General features: G+C 46.6%; 1 protein-coding gene across 1 annotated transcript in view; it reads left to right on the plus strand.

Moving 5' to 3' along the window:
- The window catches only part of ITPR1 (inositol 1,4,5-trisphosphate receptor type 1), a 1,666,678-nt gene that overhangs the window by 750,747 nt on the left and 889,813 nt on the right, over nucleotides 1–26,118 (plus strand). The window contains exon 18 of the mRNA XM_086939209.1: nucleotides 870–1,064. Coding sequence (XP_086795335.1) covers nucleotides 870–1,064 — 195 coding nt within the window. The remainder of the gene's footprint in view (nucleotides 1–869; nucleotides 1,065–26,118) is intronic.

The raw sequence follows: 26,118 nt of genomic DNA on the forward strand, positions 1-26,118 counted from the left end.
GACCATCCTATCCCCCAAAACACGCCAACAAACATATAACATAACAGGAGCACTATCTTTGCTGCCCTAAAGTGACATAACCTTGTATTATTTTTATTTATTATATATATATATATATATATTTTTTTTTTTTTATTAACAGAAAAAACACAAAAACTGACAGATACACAGAAACATACCCGACCAACCTACCAACATAGGGCGGGTGGGTGGGCAAAACGACAACGCCGCCCTCCTTCCTCACAGCGGGTGACTACGTCTTCCCGCTCCCACCCCGAGCGCGTCTAAGCCCCTCCCACAACCCAACCTACCAATCACCTCCTGTGGGAGCTCACATTGTGTGAATAATCCCAGGGGGACACTGGCCCGTGCCAAGTCCCCCCGGGCCCCATTGTCATTTACTATGCCAATAGCTTAAACTCTCGCAAATGCGAGACCTATTGCCGTCTGCGACACACGTTCACCATTTGACTAGTTTCAATGTGCTGTATTTGTTCAGTCAAAGCAGATCTCTGCTGTTCATCCTCTGCCTTTTCTATTACATGCAATGTTTCCTCTTTCACCATAGAGGAAAGAGAGAAGTATTGTCTAAGACGGTTCCTATTTTTTTTTAGCGCAAGATTTCTGTTGGCTGTTCTTAATTTGCTACTGGTATGTATTCACTGACTTTGATTCCCTGTTTCTAGGAAGATCGGTTCCACATATTCTTAGTCCAGAGAGCATGGCCCCTTCTGTTTCTCACATCTTGGGATTCAGCTTGTACCTCATGTGTATTCAAGTCAGGCATATTCCAGGGCGCCATCCACTGTACTAGTGTTTTGCTCATAGTTGAGTGCATTTAGTGACTTTTTTGCATTTTTTCCGTGCAGACTTGTCCTGTCGCGGTTTGAATTTGAGGGTGTCCCCACTGGAGAGAATCCCTTGGAAGCTGGCGAAGATGAAGAGGAAGTCTGGTTATTCTGGAAGGACAGCAACAAGGAACCACGCAGTAAGAGTGTGCGAGAACTGGCTCAGGACGCCAAAGAAGGGCAGAAGGAGGACCAGGATGTGCTCAGCTATTACAGGTCAGTCGAATAGGACCGCTTGCTTCACATTAGTCCTACAGTGAGTAGTGGAGTTTTATGTTACAGTATTTCTTGGCTCCCTTCTAGACGTAAAATGTCATGAAACCTCTCTTCAGCTCCCATACGGTCTGCAGGGGTCTCTGTTTCAACTGCGGAAACTTTCTGATCTAACGTGTTCTTGAGGTGTTTACGGCTCCTGAGTAGTGCCTGGTGCAAATACTGTTTCACTGGTGTTTAAGGGCCACCGGTACTATTACCCACTACTTGGATAACCTTGTTCTCTACATTTGATTTAGTACAGTGTGCTTGTTTTAAATTGTAATGCAAATTTTTGTCCCTTTCTAGTGGTTGGTTGTGATAATTCCAATGTAAAAAAAAATTAAAGCAACAAAGCAGATTTCTTAGTTATTGCTTAACCTCTCTCCTTGTCTCCATGATCATATTGTCGGCAAGCTAATACGTTAAAATATTGGAATAGCTTGGTTTTGGTATTTTCTTATTTTTCACAATTTGTCAAAACGAAATGGAATGTATTGACAGAACAGTGCATTAAAGTCTATAAAAAGTACAATCTAATTGAATCCAACAATAATGTATTGATTATATAGCTCACTCGAAGAGACTTAAAATATATAAAGTCTTTTACTTGATATACCAGCACAGGTATTATGATGCATGAAAATGCTAGATAGAGTTGCTTTTTGTATGGGAGTCTGCACTATCAATCTACTTTCATATGAGACCTTTATAAATGTGTACATTTTTAGATTTGATTTGAAGATTTATAAACCGCGCGAATGCCTATGGGTGTCTTGGCGCTGGGTGAAGTAGGGGACCGAAGCTGCTAAACATTTAATGCACTAACCAACGGTGAATAGCCATGTCTTTTTCTCTTTCCGGAAGGAGAGCAGTGAGGGGCTGTTTTTAATTGCAATTGGGAGCAGATTCCCTGCCGGTGCTGCGTACAACAGGAAGCTTCTCCCCCCCCCCACCTGACTTGTTTATATCTTGGGACCTGGATCAGTTTTAGATTGCTAGATCTCAAGGATCTGGTTGGCTGATAACTTTTCAGGTGCGTTTTTAGGAACTGTGAGCCTATCCCATGGAGCGTTTTATAGGCCAGGCACAAGGATTTAAATGTTGTTCTATTTTTGATAGGGAGCCAGTGCAGAGAGCTCAATCTGTGAGCTATTGGCTCATGCCTGGGGATGTCTAGCACCAGTCGTGCTGCTGCATTTTATAGGCACTGGAGTTTTGCCAAATACTGGGCCTGGATTCCCACATATAGCACGTTTCCGTAGTCCAATCTTGATAAAGCCAGCATTGTGACCACTGTTTTGCAGAATGCCAGAGGAATGAAAGGTAAAAGTTTCCTGATCATTTTCAGGATGTACCAAATTGATGATAACTTATTAGTTTGTGCTTCATAAGACAGTTTGTTGTCCAGGAGCATACCCATGTTTTTTACCTTGTGCACTGGTGATGGGCAGTATCCTAGGCTGTCTGGCCACCAATCCTGGGACCAGGTTTGCAAGTCTGAACCGAACAGCATAACTTCACTTTTGTCTCCTTTCAATTTTATTCAGTTCGTCTGCATCCAGTAATTGATCTGTTCCATACAGTGTTTAAACCTGGTAGCTGTCTCTTTCGCATTGTTTGAAATTGAAACCACTATGTGGGTGTCATCTGCATATGAAACTGGGAGGAAGCCACAGTTCCTAATTATAGCCGCCAGGGGTGGCACGTATAGATTGAATAGAGTGGGGCTTAACGACGACCCCTGGGGAACCCCACAAGGGGATCTAAAGGATTTGGCCTCTCCCAGTTCGACCGTGAAGGCCCTGTTAGATAAATATGATTCTAACAGAGACCGAGCTGTCTTGTGCACTCCCGCATCGGCGAGACGGACGAGGAGAGTGTTATGGTTTACCGTGTCGAAGGCCGCCGAGAGATCTAACAAAATCAAGGCGGCCTATCCCCTGGCGTCCAGTACACTCCTAAGCTCCTCCGTAGCCATCAATAATGCTGTTTCTGTTCCGTGCCTTTCACGGAAGACTAATTGCGAATGATCTAGTACATTTGCTTCCGTGAGGAATTGAGACAGCTGTCTGTTTAGAAGCTTCTCAAGGACTTTTGCAGCGAATGGAGTTCTTGCGATAGGTCTATAATTTCCTGGTTCTTGAGTGTCCGAATTGGGTTTTTTAAGTAGTCAGTACTGAAGCAGTTTTCCATGGGTCAGGAAAGTGATTGGATTTGATTATTTCAGAGAAAAGCACGCTTAGTTGCTCACTCAGGTCAGCAAAAAGGTGCATCACCTTAGGTGGGCAGGGGTCCGATATGCCCCCGGATTTCGTTGACCTAACCACCTGGAGAATCTGTTCAGTAGACAGAGGCTGAAAGTGGAAAGAGTGGTCCTGAGTGTGGGGTGAAATCTCATCCTGTATTTGTGTATTGGTCCGCTGATGTGAGATCCTCTGATCCCTTGAAGGATTCGTAAACTGCAGAAACTTGGTCTACAAAGAACTGGCCCAGATTGTTGCAAAAATCTGAACTAATTTCTATGGGAGTAGAGCTGTTCTAGTTAATTTTTTGACTGTAGAGAAGAGTTTGTTGCTGGAGTTTTTTGCCTCTTCTATTTTTTGCGTGTAGTATTTGCTTTTTTCTGTCAATATTAGTTTTTTATAGATGGTCAATGAGATTTTGTATTCCTCTTTTGGTCCTTGCTTGTATGTTGACCTCCATCTTTTTTTAAGCTTTCTGCAATGCTGTTTTTGTAATTTTAGTGAGTTCGAAAATAAAGGTTGGGATAGGGTTTTCCTCCTTGATTTATTTTTTTGAGTAACTGCTACTTTCGTGGCAACTTGTATGCAAATTCGAGATTTGGTTTGCGCCTGTATTGCAGTCTTTGTCAAGCTCAGGGGTAGATCCTATTAGATGTTCTTTTAGTTGTGACGCATTAATTTTTGACCAGTTTAATTAGGTAATTTGTTTGTGGCAGGGCGCTGGGGTCTCTGAATCTTTCCCTACATCTAATGCAAATATTATTGCATTGTGATCGGACCAAGGTACTGGTAAAATCTCAAGAGCTCGAATGTACTTGTTGGAAGTAAAAATCCCATCGAGTGTGTACCCTGCCTCATGGGTATATTGCTTCACTATTTGTTCCAGGTCTAGGTTTGCGAGTGCATCGGACAACAGCGTAACGCTATAATCTGCGCTATTCTCTAGGTGTAGATTAAAGTCGCCTAGGACTGTAATCTGCATTCTTCACACTATTATCTAAGAAAGGGCTCAGTAGTTGCGTCAGAGGTGTTTTAGCCTTAGGTCTGTAAATCAGAAGACCTCTGAAGGTGTCGTCGTTGGAGATGTTTATTTGAAAGTGTAGGATCTCGCAAACTGGGCTACTACTCTGATTTATACCCTTGGCTCTTAGAACATTCCTGTATATTATGACCAGTCCCCCCCCCCCCCCCCACCCCCCCCCACCCTCGCTTTCCCTTCCTATCAGCTCTGATTGAGTAGCCATCTGGAATTGCTAGTGAAACCTCGATATCTGAGGCTTCGTCCGCCCATGATTCTGTGATAAAAAGCAAGCCAAGGTTTTGTGTTTCTACTAGCTCTGCTGTCTCTAAATTGTGCTTAACAAGTGACCGTGCATTAATTAACCCTGCCCTGATGGTCTTGTTGGCTGGCCTGGCGTTCTCCACGCGCTGAGTACACGGTGTTTTGTTCTGTGTAACATTCAGAGATAGATGGCATGTAGGGCAAGATTTAGGTAATCTCAGTGCACATCGTGAAGGACAAACCAATTCCGGCCTGAGCGCAAGTAGCTCATGGCTGGAATAATGTATCTTTTTAGGACCTGTCTCGAAACGTGTAGGGGTTGTTGCCCTAGGCCCGGTCCGGGCGCGGACGGGTTTACCTTAGGCGCGCCTTCGTCATTTCGCCCTGGCATTGTTTTAAGTAAGCTAGTGACTCCGGTCGAATAGACCGATGAGCGCTGGAAGCGCCGGAAATGCCCCCAGACAGGAAGTGAGTGAGTCTGTCCCTGTCTGCACCCTCCCTTCAATCGGCACTTGCCGTGACGGACCGGGTGTTTGAGGCAGAGCAAGCGGCTGGTCAGGAGAAAAAAGTATGTTGTGCACAGCGTACGTTATGTTAAAAGCAATAGATTGCACATTACTTTTTTTTAAAAAAACAATCAGCCTGAGCAGCCTTCTTGTAGAGCAGCGAGGTCTCGTAATCAGTAACTTTTTAGAAGCCTCTTCTAGTTGCAATTCTTAGGCCTTAAAAGTACTCTTGTTGAGGTGACCACAGACGGGTGGGTAAGGTTATTGGAGAATCGGGGATTGGAAATTAGCCCCACAACCTTAGAAACTTGGTTGTCTTGTAGCAGTAGGACAGCAAGGTTACTTATTAAAATTAAGGTAGATGTTACTGAACACAGAGTACACGAGGATCTGACATCCGTGTTTTAGTATTTTCATTTGTAATGGCTACGTTTAACTTCACAGCATTAGATGCTTATGCTACATGGCCAGGCCACACCCATACTTATGTAATGTCTCCTTGTTTGGTTGATTGCGAGCACAAAGGACAGTACAAATATACTTCTGGCCGACTTTGTTCTTTCCTGTACTCCAAATCATTTGAAAATGCTTTCTGAAAAATTCAAGGTCGTCATCCAGGCACTCTTGCACTGTGGAAAAGCGAATTATCGAACAGGTTTTATATTTTCATTTAGGTACATGTTCTGCTCATGTTGGTATCTGTTTACTGTGCTTCAGAGGCTGTGATTTTACATTAAAATGATCAGTGGTGGGATAGGGGCCGTTAAATAGGTATTTTGGAGGCTGTACACTATCTACTGGAATCTACGTGTATAATAAATCGCTCGCTTGCAGTGGAATTCTGAGGATATTACTGTTCTGGTGGATACTTACAACCTCAGGCAGGCCCGGCTTTAGGGCAGTGTGACCGGTGCAGCTGCACTGGGCGCTGACCTGTGGAGTGGGCACTGACCTCGTTGGGCGAGCGCTGTGTTTAGTAATATGTTATGATTTGAGAGATGAGGGGCACTTTTGCCCAGTGGTAGGGAGAGAATCCGAGGAGGCGGTCATAGAACATGTAAGTGAAACCTCGTTTGCTGACCTGCTTGAGCCGTGTTGGAGGCTCACTCGACCTGCTCCCTGACATCGCTGGATCATTTTGGAAAGAACCCACACCTTGCCGGACCCGCTGCGCGGGTCCCGCTGCGCCAGGAGACACTCTGTGGGGCGCTGGGAGGGGAGCGCCATATTTGGAACTACCTTCACCGGCAGGGCTGCGAGCAGCCTAGCAGGGACTCCATTGTCCAGGAGTCCCTGCGTGCTACACCTGTGGCCGCTCTCCCTGCCGGCCACGCCCCCTGCCCCATTCTCGCCCTATTTTACTGGGCGGAGTAACCGCTGCCCGGGGCGAAGACCGGGGCGAAGACCGGGGCAAAGAGCGGGCCGTTTGAGGCCGCCGTTTGAGGCCGCCGTTTGAGGCCGCCGTTTGAGGCCTGGGCTGGGCCATTTCCCTTGGTTGTTGACTATTGCGATAAATATTACTTGTCACATTACTTTGTTAAATATCCATTATGTGTACACGGGGTAGTCGCAGCAAAACTGCTAAGGGCCTTAATAAACCCAATGGGACCCTAGATGATTTCCTCACAAAGACCAATTTGGCCATTGATATTGAAATCAGCAAAATGCAACATAGGGTTTCCTTAGAATTAGAAGCTGCGCGAAAACTCTCCCTCAACTTAGCTTCCTCCAAGAAATCATCTTTAGGTAACCTTGCCCTAGCTTTAACCCCTGAGCGTTTGTCAGGTCCCCGCCCCTTACTAACATCGGCAGACATCCATCATCCACCAGCCACATCCCTACCCGAGCCTACCCTGAAATCAACACTACCACTTTTTAAGCCCTTGGAGGAGCTGGTACCACCTACCCCTGTGGCCGGTATAAGCTCCTCCTCTAAAAATGCTTTGCCCAAAACTGTGGTAAATGATAAAGTTGCCTTACAAAAGAAGAAATGCCTCGCTAGATCTACTTATGCTCGCAAAAAGGCAAAAATTGCGAGATCTCAGTTTTTCAATAGTAGATGACCTTTGGGCACATTTGGGGCAGGGGAAGAAATAGCCAAAACTAAAACTGCTTCATCGGGCAATGATACCGCCTTTGATTTAAACTGTGTTGTGCTTGATCCCCCGGTGGTAACTCTCCCAGATATGAGCAAGGAAGGGTCAATAGAGGGTGGGTTGAGGGTGGTGGAGGGGGATAGGAGGGGGGATGAGTAATTCCTTAAAACTGTCTGGGACACACTAAAACAGTTACTTACCCCCCTGGAACTTAGACTTTCTCGTATGGAAAACCACCTGTTAGAAATGGATAGGACTATAGTTACATTGGCTAGCTTTAGTCTTAAACAAATGGAACTAGGCTTTCCCAGGGTGAGGGTTTTACCCCTCAGGTACAGGAGTCAGAACCTCCGGCCCCTACACCCCCAAGACTTAAATCTATACCAAAACCCGTACCAAAGTCAGTGATACTGTCGCTACCACTTCAAAACCTATTATCCCCAGCGCTTGTCCCCCCCAGAATATAGTACCATCTAAACCCAGGCCACAAGCTTGTCCCCCCCCCCCCCAGAATGTAGCACCATCTAAACCCAGGCCACAAGCTGTCGTACACCAGTCTAATCAATTGGCAAATAAGGAACTACCATCTTATGAATCTAGCCATTCAAACTTTCGTGGTGGGTATATTGACCTACCACCCGAGGCTAGTCCTTATGTCATAGTACTAGCTTGTGTACCTATTCTGGACCCGCAAATCAAAGAGCATCATTGCTCCCTAAAAAACAAGGTCATACATTGGCTTAAGAAATAGACAGCTCCCCAATCACCAAAGAAGTCGGGTACTAATGGTGCGCAGAGTACCATGGGTTGGGCCCACGCGCAAATCCATCGTTGGCGATTGTATAGTGGTGTCATTTGCAGATCCCCATACAGCACAGCATCTTTGTTCATGGGCCCCTTGTGAAGAAGACCCCTCTGTTGTTGTTGTTAGACCCCCTCACCTTTTTCTATCCTCCTCGACAACAGTTTGAAATGGAGGGGCCTTGGTCAACAGTCCAAAAATCTAGACAGAGGGGACGTAGGAATGGTTGGCAAAACCAAAATAACTGGTGGCAAGGGGTTCCTACTACTATGTTTGGTTGCCTGGACGAGGTTGACTGACTCGGGGGGGGGGGGGGATTGATGCCTCTATACAGTCAGTGGAACCAATTTCGACTGCTCCGAATACCCTGCCAGCATCCTGTGTGGATTGTTCTATACCACAATTAGGTCCAAAAATAACACTGGACCATGTTTTTACTCCCACTTCGACTGAGTCAGGGGTTCAGGGACAACTAGAGCCTATTATCATCAGTAGCCCGGTTGATGCAATCAAGGTGGCCTCATGGAATATAGCAGGATTGAGGGGCTGCCTGGATAACGACGATTGGGTTGACTTCATTACTACACATGATATCGTCGTCTTCCAGGAAACCTGGTCAATCGATCCCCTATTTAGGGTAGGCTTCCTAGATTATTATAAACCAGCCACACAGGGCCCCAGGGGTAGGGCTTCGGGAGGTCTTACTATATGGATTAGAAACTCCCTGGGCTTCAGCGTTAAGGAAATTCTGGTGGAGAATGCTGACCTCCTTTGTATTTCCCTGAGTAAGGACAATTGTAAGGATATTGTTTTAATTAACATCTATGCCCGAGGTTGTCAGGGTGGGAGGAAGCAACCCATTCTTAATGACCTGGAACATCTCCTGAATGAGTATAAAACTGATCATCTTGTCTTAGTAGCTGGTGATCTGAATTGCTCATTCGAACCCATCCTGAGTTTAGCTGAGGATGTGGGGATTGATGAAGACACCGCCTGGAATATCCCCCCGTTAGCTATAACTAAGGGTGTTAGGGGAACGGAGGCTGCCCTCCACTGGCTGGGGCTCTGTTTGGAATGGGGGCTACGGGCAGTGAATGGCAGTTGTCCGTCTGACAAGGCAGGGAAATCAACCTTCGACAATGGGATTAGTGCAAGTCGCATTGACTATATATTAGTCAATATAGAATCCTGGTCACACGTAATTGATATGCTAATAGAGACCAGGACAGAGAGTGATCATAATCCTCTCTCCCTGGGGCTCAGGGTTCCTGGATTAGGTGTCCCCCCCAAGCAGAAACAGCTTGTATAACATCAGACCTAGTCCTGTGTGACAACAGAAGACGGGTTAAATGGTCAAGGGTCCTAGCTGACCCAGACCTTATCTGTCAAATGGAGAAGTTGGTCCTAGATACAAGAAATAGGATGACTGCATTATCTCCCAATGGCAGGGTAGAGTCCATTACTGTTGATCTCCACGAGAAATGTTTTGCGGCTCTCAAAAAAACTTCTCACTAGGCCATCTAAAAATCAGAAAGCCAACTCACACAAAAGATGGTATAATAAAAACTGCAGAGAAGCCTACAGCAAACTAATAGCAGCTGTTAAAACCAGAATAACCCCTGACATTAGGAAAGCTAGACAGTTTTACAAACACACCCTTTGGGAAGCTAAGAGGGACTGGGACGATTCGTACTGGCTAGATCTTCTCAAAGCCTGTGAGTCGTCTAACCAAGTAAAATTCTGGGAGATAGTTAGATGGGGCAGGGATTCGGATTCCCAAACCCCTGTAAATCATGTTTCAGCTACGGACTGGGTGGAATTTTTTTCCACCCAGTTTAAAGATACAAATATTGAACAGGAGCTGGCAATCGAGCCCATAGTGGGGATAATACCAATATTGTCTGGGGATAGGCTTACTTTCAGCACCTCAGACACAGTACACGCCCTTGGTTCTATTCAGTCTGGTAAAGCCCCAGGTTTAGACGCCATACCAGCGGATCTTTTTAAATTGAACCTTGATCTGCGGGTTCCATATATTACAACTCTAGCAAACTCTAACGCAGCAGGGGCAAGGGTACCACAATCCTGGAAAGGTGCTGAGATACTTCCAGTTTATAAGAAAGGGGATCGGTCATCACCGAAAAACTATCGCCCCATTAGCCTGATCGACACTATCCAAAAAGTTGTATCAAGAATGGCCCTGGCAAGAATACAAGGGTGGATCGAGCAGAATAACATACTCTCCCCCATGCAGGCAGGGTTTAGATCAGGCACCAGCACCCTAGATCAGGTGTTCCGACTCACCATGTTGTATTGGAAGGTGGTTTTCTTGGGAGGTGGGGTCATCTATGCCGCCTTTGTTGATCTTAGGTCGGCATTCGACTTGGTCCCTAGGACAAAACTATGGGAAGCCCTCAGACTCATGGGTCTCCCACCAGAACTTTTAGAGCTAGTCAGGCGCTTACATGAGGATAATTTTGCCCAGGTAAGATGGGGGAAACGGGGCCAGGTGACCAACAGCTTCCCAGTTCAACGAGGGGTGCGACAGGGCTGCGTGTTGGCCCCTACCCTGTTTCTCCTGTTTATCAACCAGGTGGTTGCATTCTTCAGTGATATGCAAACAGACGCACCTACCCTGGGGGGTTCAAAATATCCCATGTTAATATTCGCCGACGACACCCTGCTCCTTTCTAAAACCCGGAGCGGGCTACAGGTAGCCCTGAATAGATTTGCTGAGTTTTGTACAAATAACGACCTACAGATCAAGGTCGACAACCAAATTCATGGTTTTTAACAAATACAAACCAATTAAAAGTTTGGTTACATTAAATGGAGCCCCAATTGAACAGGTCAAGGTCATGACCTATTTGGGCGTGACTCTTGATCACCAATTTACTTGGAGCCCCCAGTTGGAGGTTTTAAAACTTAAATTTGTTCGCCTTACAGGATGCTTATTGCAGGAACAAAAAAAAACCTTGACCAAACGCATTATACCAGCGGTTAAAATTTATGAGGCCAAGGCCAATGCTGCTACCCTGTATGGAGCGGACATATGGGGTTACAAAGACTTGTCAGCACTAACCACAGCACAGAATAGGTTTTTGCGGAACCTGGTGGGGCTTCCACAATCATCACCAATAAAACCATTGCTTTTAGATCTAGGCTGTAGACCTCTGAATGAGATGGCGCAGTATCGTCTCGCAGCACTCTGGCGTCGCCTTTGGACGACCCCAGAGCTTAGTCTTTTCGCTCATGAATTGGGCGAGGTCAAATTGTTGTGGGGTGTGCTCACAAAATCCCATGGCTCCGGGAAGTAAAACAAATTTTGTATTCAATGGGCCTCCCCGAATTATGGTTACATCCTGAATGCTCTAGGTTCCCATCCAAACAAGAATTTAAAGATCAGTTCTGGGCTGCAAAGAAACTTGCACTGGTCTCTCTTTCGTCAGACAATAGCTTAACAGGACTTTTTTTAACACCTAAGGTAACACCGTCCCTTGAGTCCTATTGGGACTTGATCTGCAGAACCCTGGACCGTAAGCTGTATCATCAGTTTCGGGTGGGCACTTTGCCGACCAACTCCTTTACTGCAAAGTGGGCAAAGAAAGCAAGTAATAAATGTTTTTTTTGTCCTGACCAGGTAGAAAGTATTGGTCATCTGTTTTTCGCATGCCCAGCATATCGATCGCCTCGACTGAAATGGTTGAAACCTATTTGCAAAACCTTGAATTGTGGGGGGAATCGTGAAGCCCTGTTGAAATTACGTGATATACGTATTGAAATATCTGTGATCTGTGTAGCCAAATTTTTGGGGTGGGCGTGGCTGATTCGTGCAAAGAAACTGAAAACCCTTTTAAATTAATTATTATGGAATGACTGTATGTCGATTGAGACACATTCTTTTTATATTTTGGGGGCTTATTTTAAGGTGTTTTTAATGTTATATTATGTATGCTGTCTTTTATGAATTTTATTCGAAATAGACAAAATGAACTGAACTGATTATCACCGGGCACCACCAGCGCTAAAGCCGGCCCTGACCTCAGATCCCTCACATTATGAATATCCTTCAGGCGCCAGACAGGATCTCGAAACTTTTCCTCCTGTAACAGCTCTCTAGAGCCACCAAGTGGCTCCGTGTGGTCATAACCGCAACTTAACCCACCTAGGCTGCGAGGAAAACCGAGCATACACGCATTTGTAACGCAATAGGTTCCGCATTACTGTAAGTTTTTGAGCTGTTAGAATTACATTATTTGCAGCACCAATAGCTCAAACTTCAGGAATGCGAGACCTATTGCATTGCAAATGCTTGTTTTTTAATCTATTTTGCTTTTATAGCTGTGGTGGCACGCCAGGCTTTAGCTTGAAAGTTTTAAAGCTAAAGGGCGGCGTGCCGCGATTGTAACAAAAATGAATTAATAGAAAAATAGGCGTGTAGCCGCAGCTTTTTAAAACATGTATTTACTTTTGAAGCAATTGTCATGCCGGGCTTTAGCTTTAAACAAACTAAAGCGCGGTGTGCTGCTATGCCACAAATGTAAATAAAGGGAAAACAAATGGCGACCGCATGCCTTTTTTTCTATTTATATACTTTTGAAGCAATCGTAGCGCGGCGTGCTGCGAATGAGAATTAAATAAATAGTAAAAAAATATCATAATGTTCTAGATTTCACAGGAAAGCGCATTTAAAACAAGTTACCACCTTTGCAGCATCATGGGTTGACCATGTGCTTCATAAACAGCAGCTACAAACCAGGGGTCGCCAAAGTCAGACAGCATGTCGTACCTGCTTCAGCACAACATTAAATAGTGCTCAATACCTGTTGATGAAACCTAGAGAGTAAGGACACATGTAAGAAGGGCTGTACTCATGGGAGGAAACAGAAGAGAGGGAGGTACTAAGGAGGGACTACCAAGCCTATTCACAAATCAAAAGCCACCATTTACAAAGGACAGTAATAGGAGCTAATTGAAAAGATGGGTGGAGCTTAAATTCCATACCTGAATACAGCATGTCTTGAAGCTGTCTAGGCAAGCCCTAATAAAGCATACCCTGACATCAGTTGCTGTTATTCCTTACATCTTGTATGACACTCCGAAGCTCATACCTATTGATTTGACAAAATTCCTCTGCTTTTAACAATGACTAGGTCAAATGTGCTCTCCAGAGATTTCCTTGTTCAATTAATGTTACAGATGCAGCAGATGTGGGTCGAACCTACATAACAAATGTATGTGAGGTTTTGGATCTGAACATAACCTCTTGGTCCACTATTGTTCATTGTTGTATCCGAAACTGAGCGTGTAGCATCTCTCCTCCATTTCAGTTAAGTTTAACAGCGACCAATCTCCTAAAAGAGCTTTCCTAAAAATCTGTAAGAGCCATAGGAAGGAATCTGTTTGCTCGAAATTTTAGTCCTCAATGGATCACTCCAGAGTCCCAAAGAAGTTCACCAGTGCTGGGATCGTCCTGGTCTTTGGAGCCAATTCTGAAGTCAAAGATGAAGCTGGCATTTCTGACTTTTAAAGATTGTGGCTGTCCAGGCATGCCTGGCTATGCAGGACACCTCCAGGAAGGCACTGGTGCCCTGTTGGGCACTCTTCAAAGATTACCTTGAGGGTTTGCAGCTCAGATGTAGATGCTTCCCCACTCAACCTCTCCACAGGCTCAAACCTTGGCATCACTTCAAATGAAGCCAGTGCATTCCGAGGCTGACTCTGCACTCTGCCACCTACAACGTAGCCACTGACAAGGCCCTGGAGTGGATTTCTATATTGCCTTCGAAACCCACAAAGATATGAGAGGTCGCCTCACCCATATCTTATGGCATGCTTCATCACAGGCCTCCTTTCACAATGGAGTAGAACAATACCCCTCCAGTGGACTCAATCAAATACGTTTGGGAGTTCTTGCATAGTATTCTTCCATACATACTTGTCGGTCCTGAAACTCAAAGCTTAAGAATAACTTGGGGTATACCCAAAGGCAATCCTTTATTTAAGGATATCTATTATATAGTATCAGTTAAAGTCGATTTGGTGGTCTACAGGTAGAATATAATGGTTCAGCTAACCACTAAAAATACCAACATGTTTTGGCCTACACTTGGTGGCAGAAATTGGTAAAAAGGTCTTCGTCGGGGGAACAAGCAACTCCCTATTACATGCAGATAAGTTGAGAAACTGTTCTCATACCAGTGGGTCTTCCATTCTGACAAGCTGCAAGGTTAGACAAGACCTTGTACACAAATATTAGTTGTAGCGACAATAATATAATTAAACCACAATTAAACATGCATCACAAAAATAGAGGTACAAAAGGAAACTGGATCAGCAGAGCGTAGGTTGAAACATGTTGGTATGTTCTCTATACAATCGAGTACCTTAGGTGTGATAATTTGTTAACCAGGCGGGCATTCTTGAGCTTGCTTCCATCTTGCCTTCCCCGTGGTGATTAAATAGCAAGGAATTCCTAGGAATCTGGCTATATCACCCACACTGCATGGTGTACCACATTACAAAACTGGGGGAGTGGTGTAGGGGTTAACTGGGATATGAAAGGATCTCTGTGAGCGTATTTGCCACTGTGGGAAAGGCCATAGGTTGTTCAAAATTGTGTGCATGATGCTCTGACTAGCATGTGTGTTAAAGTCTCATTAGGGGAGGGAGTAATGTAGCCCGTGGGCCTCCGTTTTTGGCTTCACATCCAACTCACCACCAGTGGACAGAGTTTCCCATTTGTCAACTGATTGAGGCGATCATGATGTTGGCTCACTGGAATCACTCTGCTAGGGCTACGCCCCATCCTTTCTGTCCTCCTTACACAGGGATGCATGGTCTGACGTTTGACATGCCTCAGTTTTGTCCTACTTAACCAGTTTCCTGAGAGGTGTTGCAAGGAGGAAATAAGTTTTTTTTCTTCTTGGTTTACTGCTTTGTTCCCAAGATGGACTAATGTATGATACTCATTTTGGATCTTCACCTCATGAACTTTCTCGTTTTGCTGACCACTTTAGACACCCTGAGTCAGATCTTGTTAGCCCTCAATGTGGAAACTGGCTGGTACCCTTGGATTTCCAGGAAACCTAATTCATCGGTTGAGCCTACCGACCCACAGGTGGTGATTCTGAGTTGCACTGAGGCCTTAGTATGACTGGTTCTCCATTCTATTTGGACTGACTACTGTGCAAGTATTGACCAAAGTGATGTCCAAGGTAGTGCTTCACTGTGGCGTTCTGGAGTCTATAGATTTTGTGTACTTGTATGACTGGCTGGGGAAGGTAGGGTCTCCTGCACTGGTCCCAGAACAATTCAAGTGCACCATGGTTATTCTTCATGCACCAAAGTCCAGCCTCAACCCAAGCAGAGGTTAAAGTTCCTAGTGGAAGTGCTGGACTTTACCTTAAGAAGGCCTTTCCACCCCCGAGAGGACTATTGATATCTGGAATAAGATTCTAATGTTTCTGGCTCAAGGCACATGTTACAAATCACCATATGTGCATGTTAATTGTCGTGTCTTCATGTATCCTGCTGGTGTGGTACACAAGATGGTAGATGATAACCATTCAGTTGTGTTTAAGGGCGCAGTGTCTGCAACCTCAGGTTTCTTCACTGCCTTGGTGCAGATTTTCTACTGTTAAGCTGGACCTGCATTGATGGATGTTCCCCTTCCAGTCTGTCAGTGGGTCATTCCTACAGTCCTTCTCATTTTCTGTCCTCCTCCATGCTGGGCTAGAGCGCTTACCTATATGACAAAGCGGAACAAAAGGGGGTGGTGATGGACGCATTTACCTATATGACAAGGCGCAGGACATTTGATCCAAGTTGGCGGAAGTGCCATTCAAGTTCTGTCTGATAGTTCCACCACTGCCCATTACCTCAGTCAGAAGCGTGGTGTGAGGGTCTGTTGGGGAAACAATTTGACTGAAGCCCGCCAACAGGACATTTTTTCAGGAGCAACACCTTGCATGCAGCCTCTGTGAAAGCAGATAGTTTTCTCCTCGATGACTTTATTATCCTCTTCCAGATTGTAGTGTCTTTCTAGTTTTCTTCTCCAATTGCCCAACCATGAAGTGTCATCTGTCTTGCACCATAAAAATCCCTCTGAATAGTTCCCATGGGGCTACCTTTAGATTCAATTGGTTATTAGGCCTGCTATTACATGGATCCCACTTATGTCAAAGATTCCTGATGAAGGTGCAGAAGGATTGTGCATAACTTGTCCTGATCACTCCAGATTGGCCAAGGATTCCGTACTCCGATCCATTGGAACTCTGCACTCTGTCTGCTTTTCCTCAGCGTGGACTTGGTCTCAGCAGGGTGACCAGGTCACTCATCTCAATGACCCAACTCTAGAGGGAGACTGTGACATCAAACCTCAATCGAATTTTGACATGCTTATCTGAGGATTCTACTGCAATGGAGGTCGTAGAGGGTTTTGAAAATTTGTAAAGATGTGGCCAACAATCTAACACGAACAGTAACAAGGAAGGCTCCACAAGAAACTAGATGGTTCAATGGAGAGTGCTCAAGAGCACAAAAAGATCTTAGAGGCCCTGGATATAGTCCCCCATGATAGGGTACTAATTAGGACAGCAAGACAATCCTATAAAAATGTAATTAGTCGGAGAAAGGATGAACTTAAAAAACTTGTTTGGGAGGATCTCGAGAGAGCTAGTGCTCTCAATGATTCGAAGGGTTTCTGGGAAGGTATAAATCTCCCCCTCTTTACAAATGATGAGGAGCATTGAATCAAAAAAACTGCTGAAGTTTGGGAGTCACATTTCTCAAATGTATTCAACTCAAAAGGCTTATTACCGAATGATCAAGGAGATAAAATAGTAATTAACTTGGAAACTACAAATCCACTTAGCTTGTCTGTTTCTCTGTTTCTCTGGGTGAGGTTAGAGGAGTTGACAGGGCATTCCCTCCAAGGAACCAGGTCCAGATGGGGTGCCGCTCGATCTGTTCAAATGCAATCTACAACTATGGGCACCATTGTTGTTAAATGTTTTTAAATCTGTAATAGTGGGCCATATTCCTAGTTCGTGTAAAGAGGCAGTGGTGGTACCAATATATAATAAAGGAAGTAGGCATGACCCTGTGTGTTACAGGCCCATTTCTTTAATTGATGCTACCTGTAAGGTCCAGGGAAGGGTAGTTCTTGCTCGCCTGGAATCGTGGGCTGATGATACTGGCCTAATGTCCCCTACCCAATACGGTTATAGGAGGGGAAGGGGGACAAGTGAACAGTGTCTTAACCTCTCCCTAGTTATGGGTAAGTACATGAAGGCCAGGGGAGGTTCGATCCACCTGGTCTTCATGGACTTATCCAGCGCATTTGACACAGTATGTTGGGACAAGTTGTGGACACTTATGGAGAATATGGGCTTTGAGGAAGCTCTTATTACCTGGTTACGCAGGCTGCATGCATCAACCACCGTCTATATCCATTACGGCCCAGGAGGAGAGAAGACCAGGCCCATTGCCTCAACAGAGGGCAATCGACAGGGCTGCATCGTGGCTCCTTTTTTATCTTTTATATACAAATGCGGTGGAGAAATTTTTATTAGACCAGCAACTGGATTACCCGAGTATAGCAGGGCAGGTGGTCCCCTTATTGTCGTATGCAGATGAGTCGAAATTTGCCTAGCGTAGTAACGGTAAGTTTCAATTCTATTAAGGACACGGAGGCGAGGATTATGCTTTTCTCTCTTCGCTGTTTATTAACATCACATCGCACAGCAGCCAGAAAAGCATCAAACTTGAAAAAAAATTTGTATTCCCAACACAGGAATATCAGAAAACATTGCAATAACATCGTTTAATAACTACAAATCCCACGAGATGAACATTTAGGCAGTCCTTCTGTGTCTATAAATCCCAATATAAGGCGTCCAACCAACGAACTCCTCCTCTTTCTTTGTGGCGAGTCAGGCCAAAGTCTCAAGCATCTCTTTTCGCACCATCATTCCCTGGCGGAAAAAAGAACAGCGTGAGCTAAGCCATACCGCTAAGCATGAAGGCAAATCAACAAACATGGCGTCAAGTCATCGACATGCAAGTCAAGAAAACAGTAACCATACTGCAAGTCGGAAAACGGATTACTTACTCTAGTACAGGAGGAATGGGTGGGATAATCCTCGCCTCCGTGTCCTTAATAGAATTGAAACTTACCGTTACTACGCTAGGCAAATTTCGATTCTATGTCAGGACCGGAGGCTTCAGATTATGCTTGTTTAAAGCTTGTTCACCACCAAACTAGCAATATCCACCACTGGCTTAAAATAGAACCTTTTGAAGGTGGAATCCGAAGACCAATCCGCAGCGCGCATGAGGTCTTCTTCTAAACGTGCCCCAAGGGCAAAAGATTTTGAGGCCATGGCCCCTCTTGCTGAGTGAGCTCCGAACTGCCTCGTATCAATACCAGCTTCCTGCATTACCCAACGCACCCACCGGGCTATAGTGGGGGAAGAGACAGCCTTGTGCGGTTTGCGCAGCGCAATCAGTAACTGCCGTTCGCCCGGAGGGCGAAGTTCCGTTGTAACATCCTCATAGGTTTTCAAACACTGAACCACACACAACTTGGGGGTATCTGCAAATGCCGGATAGGAAATAGACCTTGTAGCCGATTTTGTGCGGCGACCCACGGTAAAGGTCACCCCATCCTGGGAGAACGCTCTCGCCGTGACATCCAGGGCACGCACATCAGACGCTCTGCGACAAGACACTAAGCACAAGAGCATCGCCAGTTTAGCTGACAGTTCTTTTAAGGAAAGATACTTGTTAGGCTGCCAGGAAAGAAAAAGGTTCAGCACCACGTTAACATCCCATAGGACGGAATACCGTGGCTCCGGCGGTAAAGCCAGACGTACTCCTCTAAGAAGGCGACATACCAGGGGATGCTCCCCAACCGCCGCTCCATCTATATGTACATGAGCCGCTGATATGGCTGAACGTATCGTATTAATCGTCCGGTATGCCAAACCGGCGGTAGAGTTCTGCAAGAAAATTCAGGATAGGAACGAGGCCTGCGACCACGGGATCCAAACCCCGTCGAAGACACCAACGAACCCACCTGGTCCAAGCCGATCTATACCTCTTGGCAGTGCTGCCTGCCCAGGCCTTGGACAAAAAATGCTGAGCTGAGTTCGAAAGGCCAGGGAGCGACCAACGTCGCCTGAAAGCCTCCATGCCATGAGGCGGAGAGAACCCTGGAGGAGATGGTGAGGGACCCCGTCTGGATTGAGGAGAAGACTAGGAAGCCGGGGGAGTAGGATTGGAGAATCCCAGGAAAGTTCCAGAAGAACTGGAAACCACACTTGCGACCTCCAAACGGGCGTCACCATCACCACGTCCGCCATCTGACGGCGAATCTGGGCCGCGGCCCGTACTATCATGGAGAAAGGCGGGAAGGCATACGGCCGTTCCTGACTCCAGTCTTGGAGGAACGCATCTGTCGCTTCCGCCAAGGGATCCGGTCTCCAGCTGAAGAACCTCGGAAGCTGGAAGTCCAGACGGGACGCAAACAGGTCCATGGAAAACGGACCCCAGCACGCCGCCAGCCAGCGGAACACTTGAGCATCCAGCTTCCATAGACTGGAGTCTCGGAGATACCTCGAGTGCCAATCCGCCACCTGATTGGCCCGACCCGGCAGGTATTCGGCCTGAACCGAGACTTGATGAGCGAGACAATAATCCCAAAAGTCTTCCGCCAGGTCCGCAAGGGCTCTTGACCGCGGACCCCCTAAGTGGTTCACATACCGAACCGCTGAGACATTGTCCATCCGCAGAAGGACGCATGACTTCACCGAGTCCCTCGTCCAGCAACGGACGGCGAACGAGCCTGCTAGAAGTTCCAAGCAGTTGATGTGAAGTTGCTGTTCGTCTGACGACCAAGCGCCGCCTGTGGAAAAATCCCCGCAGCGGGCGCCCCAGCCAGACCTGCTGGCGTTGGACTCTATCACCAGGTCTGGAACGGACCCGAAAATCGCGCGGCCGTTCCACGCCTCCATGTGGGCTAGCCACCAAGACATTTCCTCTTTGACCTCCACCGACAGGGGAATCAAGTGGTCGTAGGAAAGCCCTCTGCGCAAATGGTGCGCCTTCAGTCGCTGAAGGGCCCGATAATGCAGAGGGCCCGGGAATATCGCCTGAATGGACGATGAGAGAAGGCCTACTACTCTGGCCACCTGCCGGAGGGAGGTGTGTGACTTGAAGATAGTTTGCCGAAGCAGATGCTTTATTTTGGCCATCTTTCTGGACGGCAGACTGAGAGTCGATTTCACCGAGTCCACCACAAAGCCCAGAAACACCATTTGCTGGGCGGGGGTGAAAACCGACTTCTCCCTGTTGACAATAAACCCCAGACCTTGTAACAGGGAGATTGTCTGAGACAGATGGGCGGCCAACTTGCTCGGGTCCTGGCCCAACAGCAAGATGTCGTCCAGATAGACGATAAGCCGAATCCCCTGACTCCGCAGGGTTTCTATGGCCGGGTGCAGAATTTTTGTAAAGCACCAAGGGGCCGAGGAAAGACCGAACGGAAGGGCCTTGAACTCGAACACCATGTCCTTCCAGCAGAACTGAAGGAAACGACGATGCGGGGGGTAAATCGGAACCACCAGATATGCATCCTTGAGGTCCAGACGGACCATCCAGTCGTTCGGGAGCAAAACGTCCCTCAAAAGATGGATGCCCTCCATCTTGAAGTGATTGTACACCACCCAGCCATTGAACTCCCTGAGGTTGATGACTGGTCGTCTGCCCCCGTCTACTTTTTCCACAAGAAAAATATTGCTCAGGAAACCCCGGGGGTGGCGCGTTGTTCGACAAATAGCCCCCTTGCGCTGTAGCGCCGAGACTTCTTCGTCGATCAAGAGCGCGTCCGATTGGGAAAACATTATAGGCCGGGGAGGCTCCGCCTGGCACGGCTGGTCGTAAAACTCTATGCGGAATCCCCGCACGGTTTGAAGGACCCATGCGTCCGTTGTAATAGCCTCCCATGCTTGGGGGAAACACGCCAACCTCCCCCCAATGACCACCTGATCTGCAGGGATAGCACTCACCGTGTGAACTGTTGCCGCCGGAATCGTTCCGGAAGTTTCCGCGTCCTCTGAAACGTTGACCTCTGGTGGGGTAGAAGTTGTTATAATTCGCGTTGGAGTTGTAGCCTCCTCTGCCGGAGCCATGCCCCTTTCCGGGCTGTTGTTGACCACCACGGCCGGTCGTGAGGCCCCTACCACGACCAGCCCCCCGGGAAAAACGCTGGTGGAAGACCCGCTTGATGGTCGACTGGGCCTTATCCAGGGAGGTGAAGGTGGAAACAAACTTCCCCAGTTCCTTAATGAATGGTTCACCAAAGAGTCCACCTTGGGCGACCGCGCCAGCTTCAGACGAAGCCAAATCGCCTAACTTGGGATCCAATTTTATCAGAAGCGTCCGACGCCGCTCTGTCGACAGGGCACAGTTGGCATTCCCCAAGAAGATAACCGCCCGCTGCGCCCAGTTGGACAATACTTCCGGGCAAATGGCGCTGCCCGACACCTTGGCTTCTAAGGCCATATCGAGAATCTTGGTGAGGGGGCCAATGGTGTCCAAGAGTTTGTCCTGGCAGGAGCGCCAGGAACGGTCGATCCCCTTCCGGGGGTCCTTGACGAACTTCGCCATGAAGGTTGCCATTTTCCCATCAAGTTCCGGCGTCATGGCCACCTTCCCCTCCAGAGTCGGGCGAGGACATTTGCCCCTCAAACAGCTGCGTGCCTCCTTCTCCAAGGGTTTGCGGAGGCGGCCCGCCACAAACTGCGCCACCTTATCCCCAGGCGCCCAGGCGGCCGACCGCGGGTGCATGATCTCGTCCGGGTCCAGCATGCCCGAAGTGTCCTTGGGCAACTCCGTCGAATTGGACGACGGTCGCCATGACCACACGGAGTCCCCATCGTCGTCGCCGTCATCGGTATCCGCGGGGGAAGCCCCCCCCCCGGGGAGGTCGGGACAACGTTCGCCGGTGCAGAAGGTGTCTGAGGCGGAGGTACCTCGGGGGTCGACCCAGACGCTTTAGCCAGAAAAGCGTCGCGTAGGCGCTCGAAAGCGTCCTTATCCACACCTTGCGAACCACTGGGACCCGCGTCCCCACGTGACTTTTTGGCCGCCGGAGGCTGGCCAGGATCGGTGGCGGGGGATCCCCCTGGGGCTGGTGCCAACTTGGCAAATTCCTGGACAATGCGGGCTGAAAGTCTGTCCTCCATAGGCCCAACGATCTCCTGCACACACCGGTAAATCGACTGGTCCACAGCCGCATAAAACTCGTCGTCCTGGAGGTATTGGTGGGACTCCTCCTCCTCGACGTAGTACCCCTCAGCCATGGCGCTACGCAGTAGATAAAGTGAAACTGAGGGTTCCGATGGCGTACACAGACTGCCACGTGTGGGCCGACTGAAGGTTGGCAAAGATTGTATGCCGGTGGAACCGGACAAATAAAAGGCAGCACCAGCCTTTACAGCGCGCCGACCCGCTCTCCAGAGACCGGGCCGCACCGCCTCCCAGCGCGCTCGAGCGGGGAACACCCCAGCGGAAGCTGTTGCAGAAGAAGGTGCTGAAATCGCCCGCAGGCTTCAACGTGGGTACAACCACTATACAGACCCCACTGGGGCGTTCAAGTACGGGACAGTACAACCCAAAAAGGGTGTCGGGGTTAGGCGGCAGCAGGGCACCTGCGAGGTCGACTCCCCAGCGCAGCTCCAATCAATGAGACGAAAACTGCGCGCGGGCAGGCGACACGCAACGGCTCCCTCTAGCGGTGACTCAGCACCGCGGAATACACGGGGACATCGCGTAAGGGGCGAAGGCGTCTCCGCGATGGAAGGGGCTCTGGAAGGGAAGAAAAACCGCACAGCCCCCCCCCCCCAAAGCAACAACAAATGCAAATATAATAGAAGAAAACACAAAAAACCTCAACAAACACAAAAGTGCAAGAGAGGGATAATAGCACTTAACTGGCTGCGAAGCAGCGAAGAAAGAGGAGGAGTTCGTTGGTTGGACGCCTTATATTGGGATTTATGGACACTAAAGAAGGACTGCCTAAATGTTCATCTCGTGGGATTTGTAGTTATTAAACGATGTTATTGCAATGTTTTCTGATATTCCTCTGTTGGGAATACTAACATTTTTTCAAGTTTGATGCTTTTCTGGCTGCTGTGCGATGTGATGTTAATAAACAGCGAAGAGAGAAAAGCATAATCTGAAGCCTCCGGTCCTGACATAGAATCTTGATTGCCTTGACGGCAATAGCCTTCAAAAAGTGTTGATTGATTTCACTGATTTTATGACTGGTTTGGACATGAAAGTTAATGTTAGTAAATAGTTTGTCATGGTATGTGGCCCAAAGCAGGCTAAATCGTGAACATTTGTGGTAAACAAAGACTATTGACAAGGTACCCAGTTTTACATACCTGGGTAATGTTTTTAGTAACAAATTAAACTGGGACAATCTGATTGTAGACCAACAACAAAAGACCCTGTCCACCGGACGTCAACTTGTGTCAGTTACTGAAATAATAGAACAATCTGTGTGTACTGATAACTATTATGATCCCCTACAGTTTGAGAGGACAATTCACTGCACCACGCCCAAAAGTTTCCAAATTCAAGCTAAAAAAGGCCCATCTTCCTCGACAGATAGACAGAACAACAAGTACAAGCTGTCTGACGCAACTAGATCAGTATCAGGGATCCACACCGTCAGTGTTGGACCAAATTCTACTTAGAAAAAATGTGCGAGAAACGAATGACACCTCACGGAAACACCACCAATGGGGGTAACTGGTATGTAATTTCCAGACAAGCCCCTGTCTCATTCGGTAGTCACTCGATTCTCAAAGAAAGAGGAAGGAAAGTGTCCAAAACAAACAACCAAAAACGTGTAACAAACAGTGGAAAGCAGAAAGCGTCTGCTAGTGACAAACACACAACATAAATAAGTGCATAAAACACAGCATCCAATTCCCTTAAACAACTTGATTCGTATACCGGTATGCATGAATAGCTACCAGCCTTTTTATCTTTACAGCAGACATTCATTTTTCTACAAATAAAGTAGTTTAGGGGAATTGGATGCTGTGTTTTATGCACTTATTTATGTTGTGTGTTTGTCACTAGCAGACGCTTTCTGCTTTCCACGGTTTGTTACACGTTTTTGGTTGTATGTTTTGGACACTTTCCTTCCTCTTTCTTTGAGAATCGAGTGACTACCGATGATGAGACAGGGGCTTGTCTGGAAATTACATACCAGTTACCCCGTTGGTGGTGTTTCTGTGAGGTGTCATTAGTTTCTCGCACATTTTTTCTAAGTAGAATTTGGTCCAACACTGACGGTGTGGATCCATGATACAGATCTAGATGCGTCAGACAGCTTGCACTTGTTGTTCTGTGTATCTGTCGAGGAAGATGGGCCTTTTTTAGCTTGAATTTGGAAACTTTTGGGCGTGGTGCAGTGAATTGTCCTCTCATAAACTGTAGGGGATCATAATAGTTATCAGTACACACAGACTGTTATATTATTTCAGTAACTGACACAAGTTGACGTCCGGTGGACAGGGTCTTTTGTTGTTGGTCTATGTTTGAGTGGAGGGCGACCCAGTCCAATTTTCCCTCTGAGCTCCCATTTAGAGTTGACCATCTGATTAAAGCCAGGGCACAACACTAGTGGAATTATAGAGGGGATGTTTCGTTTTTCATCCAAATTGGGTCACAAGCCAGTGGCAGAAATGTTGATCTTGTATAAATCAAAATGCATCTCTGTTGCAACCTATGGGGTAGGCGTATGGGGGTCACCAAAAAAGCGGCCAGATACAGTTTTTAGAAAATAAATTCTTGAAAAGATTGCTGATCCCAACTAATTCTCCTACAAAATGTTGTCACTCTGAAGTGGGATTACACTATGTCAGATGGAATAAACATTGCCCCATTGATCTTATGGGGAAAGGTATGGACCTCAGATCTACTATTTTCAAGAGCGATCATCAGAGACTGAATTTGGAAAAGGCCCTGTCCATCCCCTGGCTTTTTACGGCAAAAATACTTTTCACTGGATTGGCTTGGGTCACTACTACGATAATCCCGATGGTATTCAACCTAATATGAAATCCATTATAAAAAACGCATACTATAAAGAAATAAGCTCCTCAGAGCAGCTAAATGTTGTTTTTATCGATGGATTATTATTCCATCAGCAATTCTATTTGTCTTTCACTATACAAACACAAGCTTGTTTCCTCTTGACTAGGTTTCGTCTCTGCACCTTGCACTTTGTTGTGTCTTTCCCTAAACAGGCGAGTTGGTGTGAGACTGACTCACTGTCCTTGTAATAACCTGGTCCCACAAAGTACTATGCACTTTATGCTGTTTTGCACACTTTATAAAGATACTAGGGCATGCTTTCTTAAGCTTCTTTCAAAGGAAATTCGACCCTGTTCCTATCAAAAAGGTTTTAATTATTTACGATCTTTGTTCACTAATGTAATTTGTAGTGCTGTGCTTAACTTCATTAGAACTTCGCTGTGAATTAGGAAAAGGTATGAATTGTTACTGGAAAATTAACTGGTTGGAATCTCGTATTATATCAAACATTTGTTTTTAAAACTGAGAACTTTGACATGAACTCACCCCAATTTTTATATAGAAGATTTTAAAAAAAGGAGTTTATACTAAATTGTTTTATATATGTATGGTCCACTTTTATGATTGAAGATTGATCAGTGTCATCTAGAGGCCTACTGCGTGCCACCTGAGCTTGCAGACATCTGAGCTGTAAGAAACCCACCTCAAAATTTGTTTTTGAGTCACTGAAAAGAGTTACGCTCTTATGACTGGACACGCTTGTGTCAGTCGTGCCTTTCCGATCTTTTTGCTTCACACTGTCTCTTTCCCAGCAAGGCCTAGTAGTGACAACTGTTAAAGGTTATTCATCCTTCCTTTCTTCCTTCATGTTTCTCCCAGGTCAGGCTTCACTGTTTAAGTTGCAACTGGTGATACTTTCTGAAAGGTTTGGTTGATTTGTTTCCTACCACTACGTTTAGTTTTTCTCT

This window comes from Lissotriton vulgaris, chromosome 9 (genome assembly GCF_964263255.1).
Source record: "Lissotriton vulgaris chromosome 9, aLisVul1.2, whole genome shotgun sequence".
Lineage (NCBI taxonomy): Eukaryota > Metazoa > Chordata > Amphibia > Caudata > Salamandridae > Lissotriton > Lissotriton vulgaris.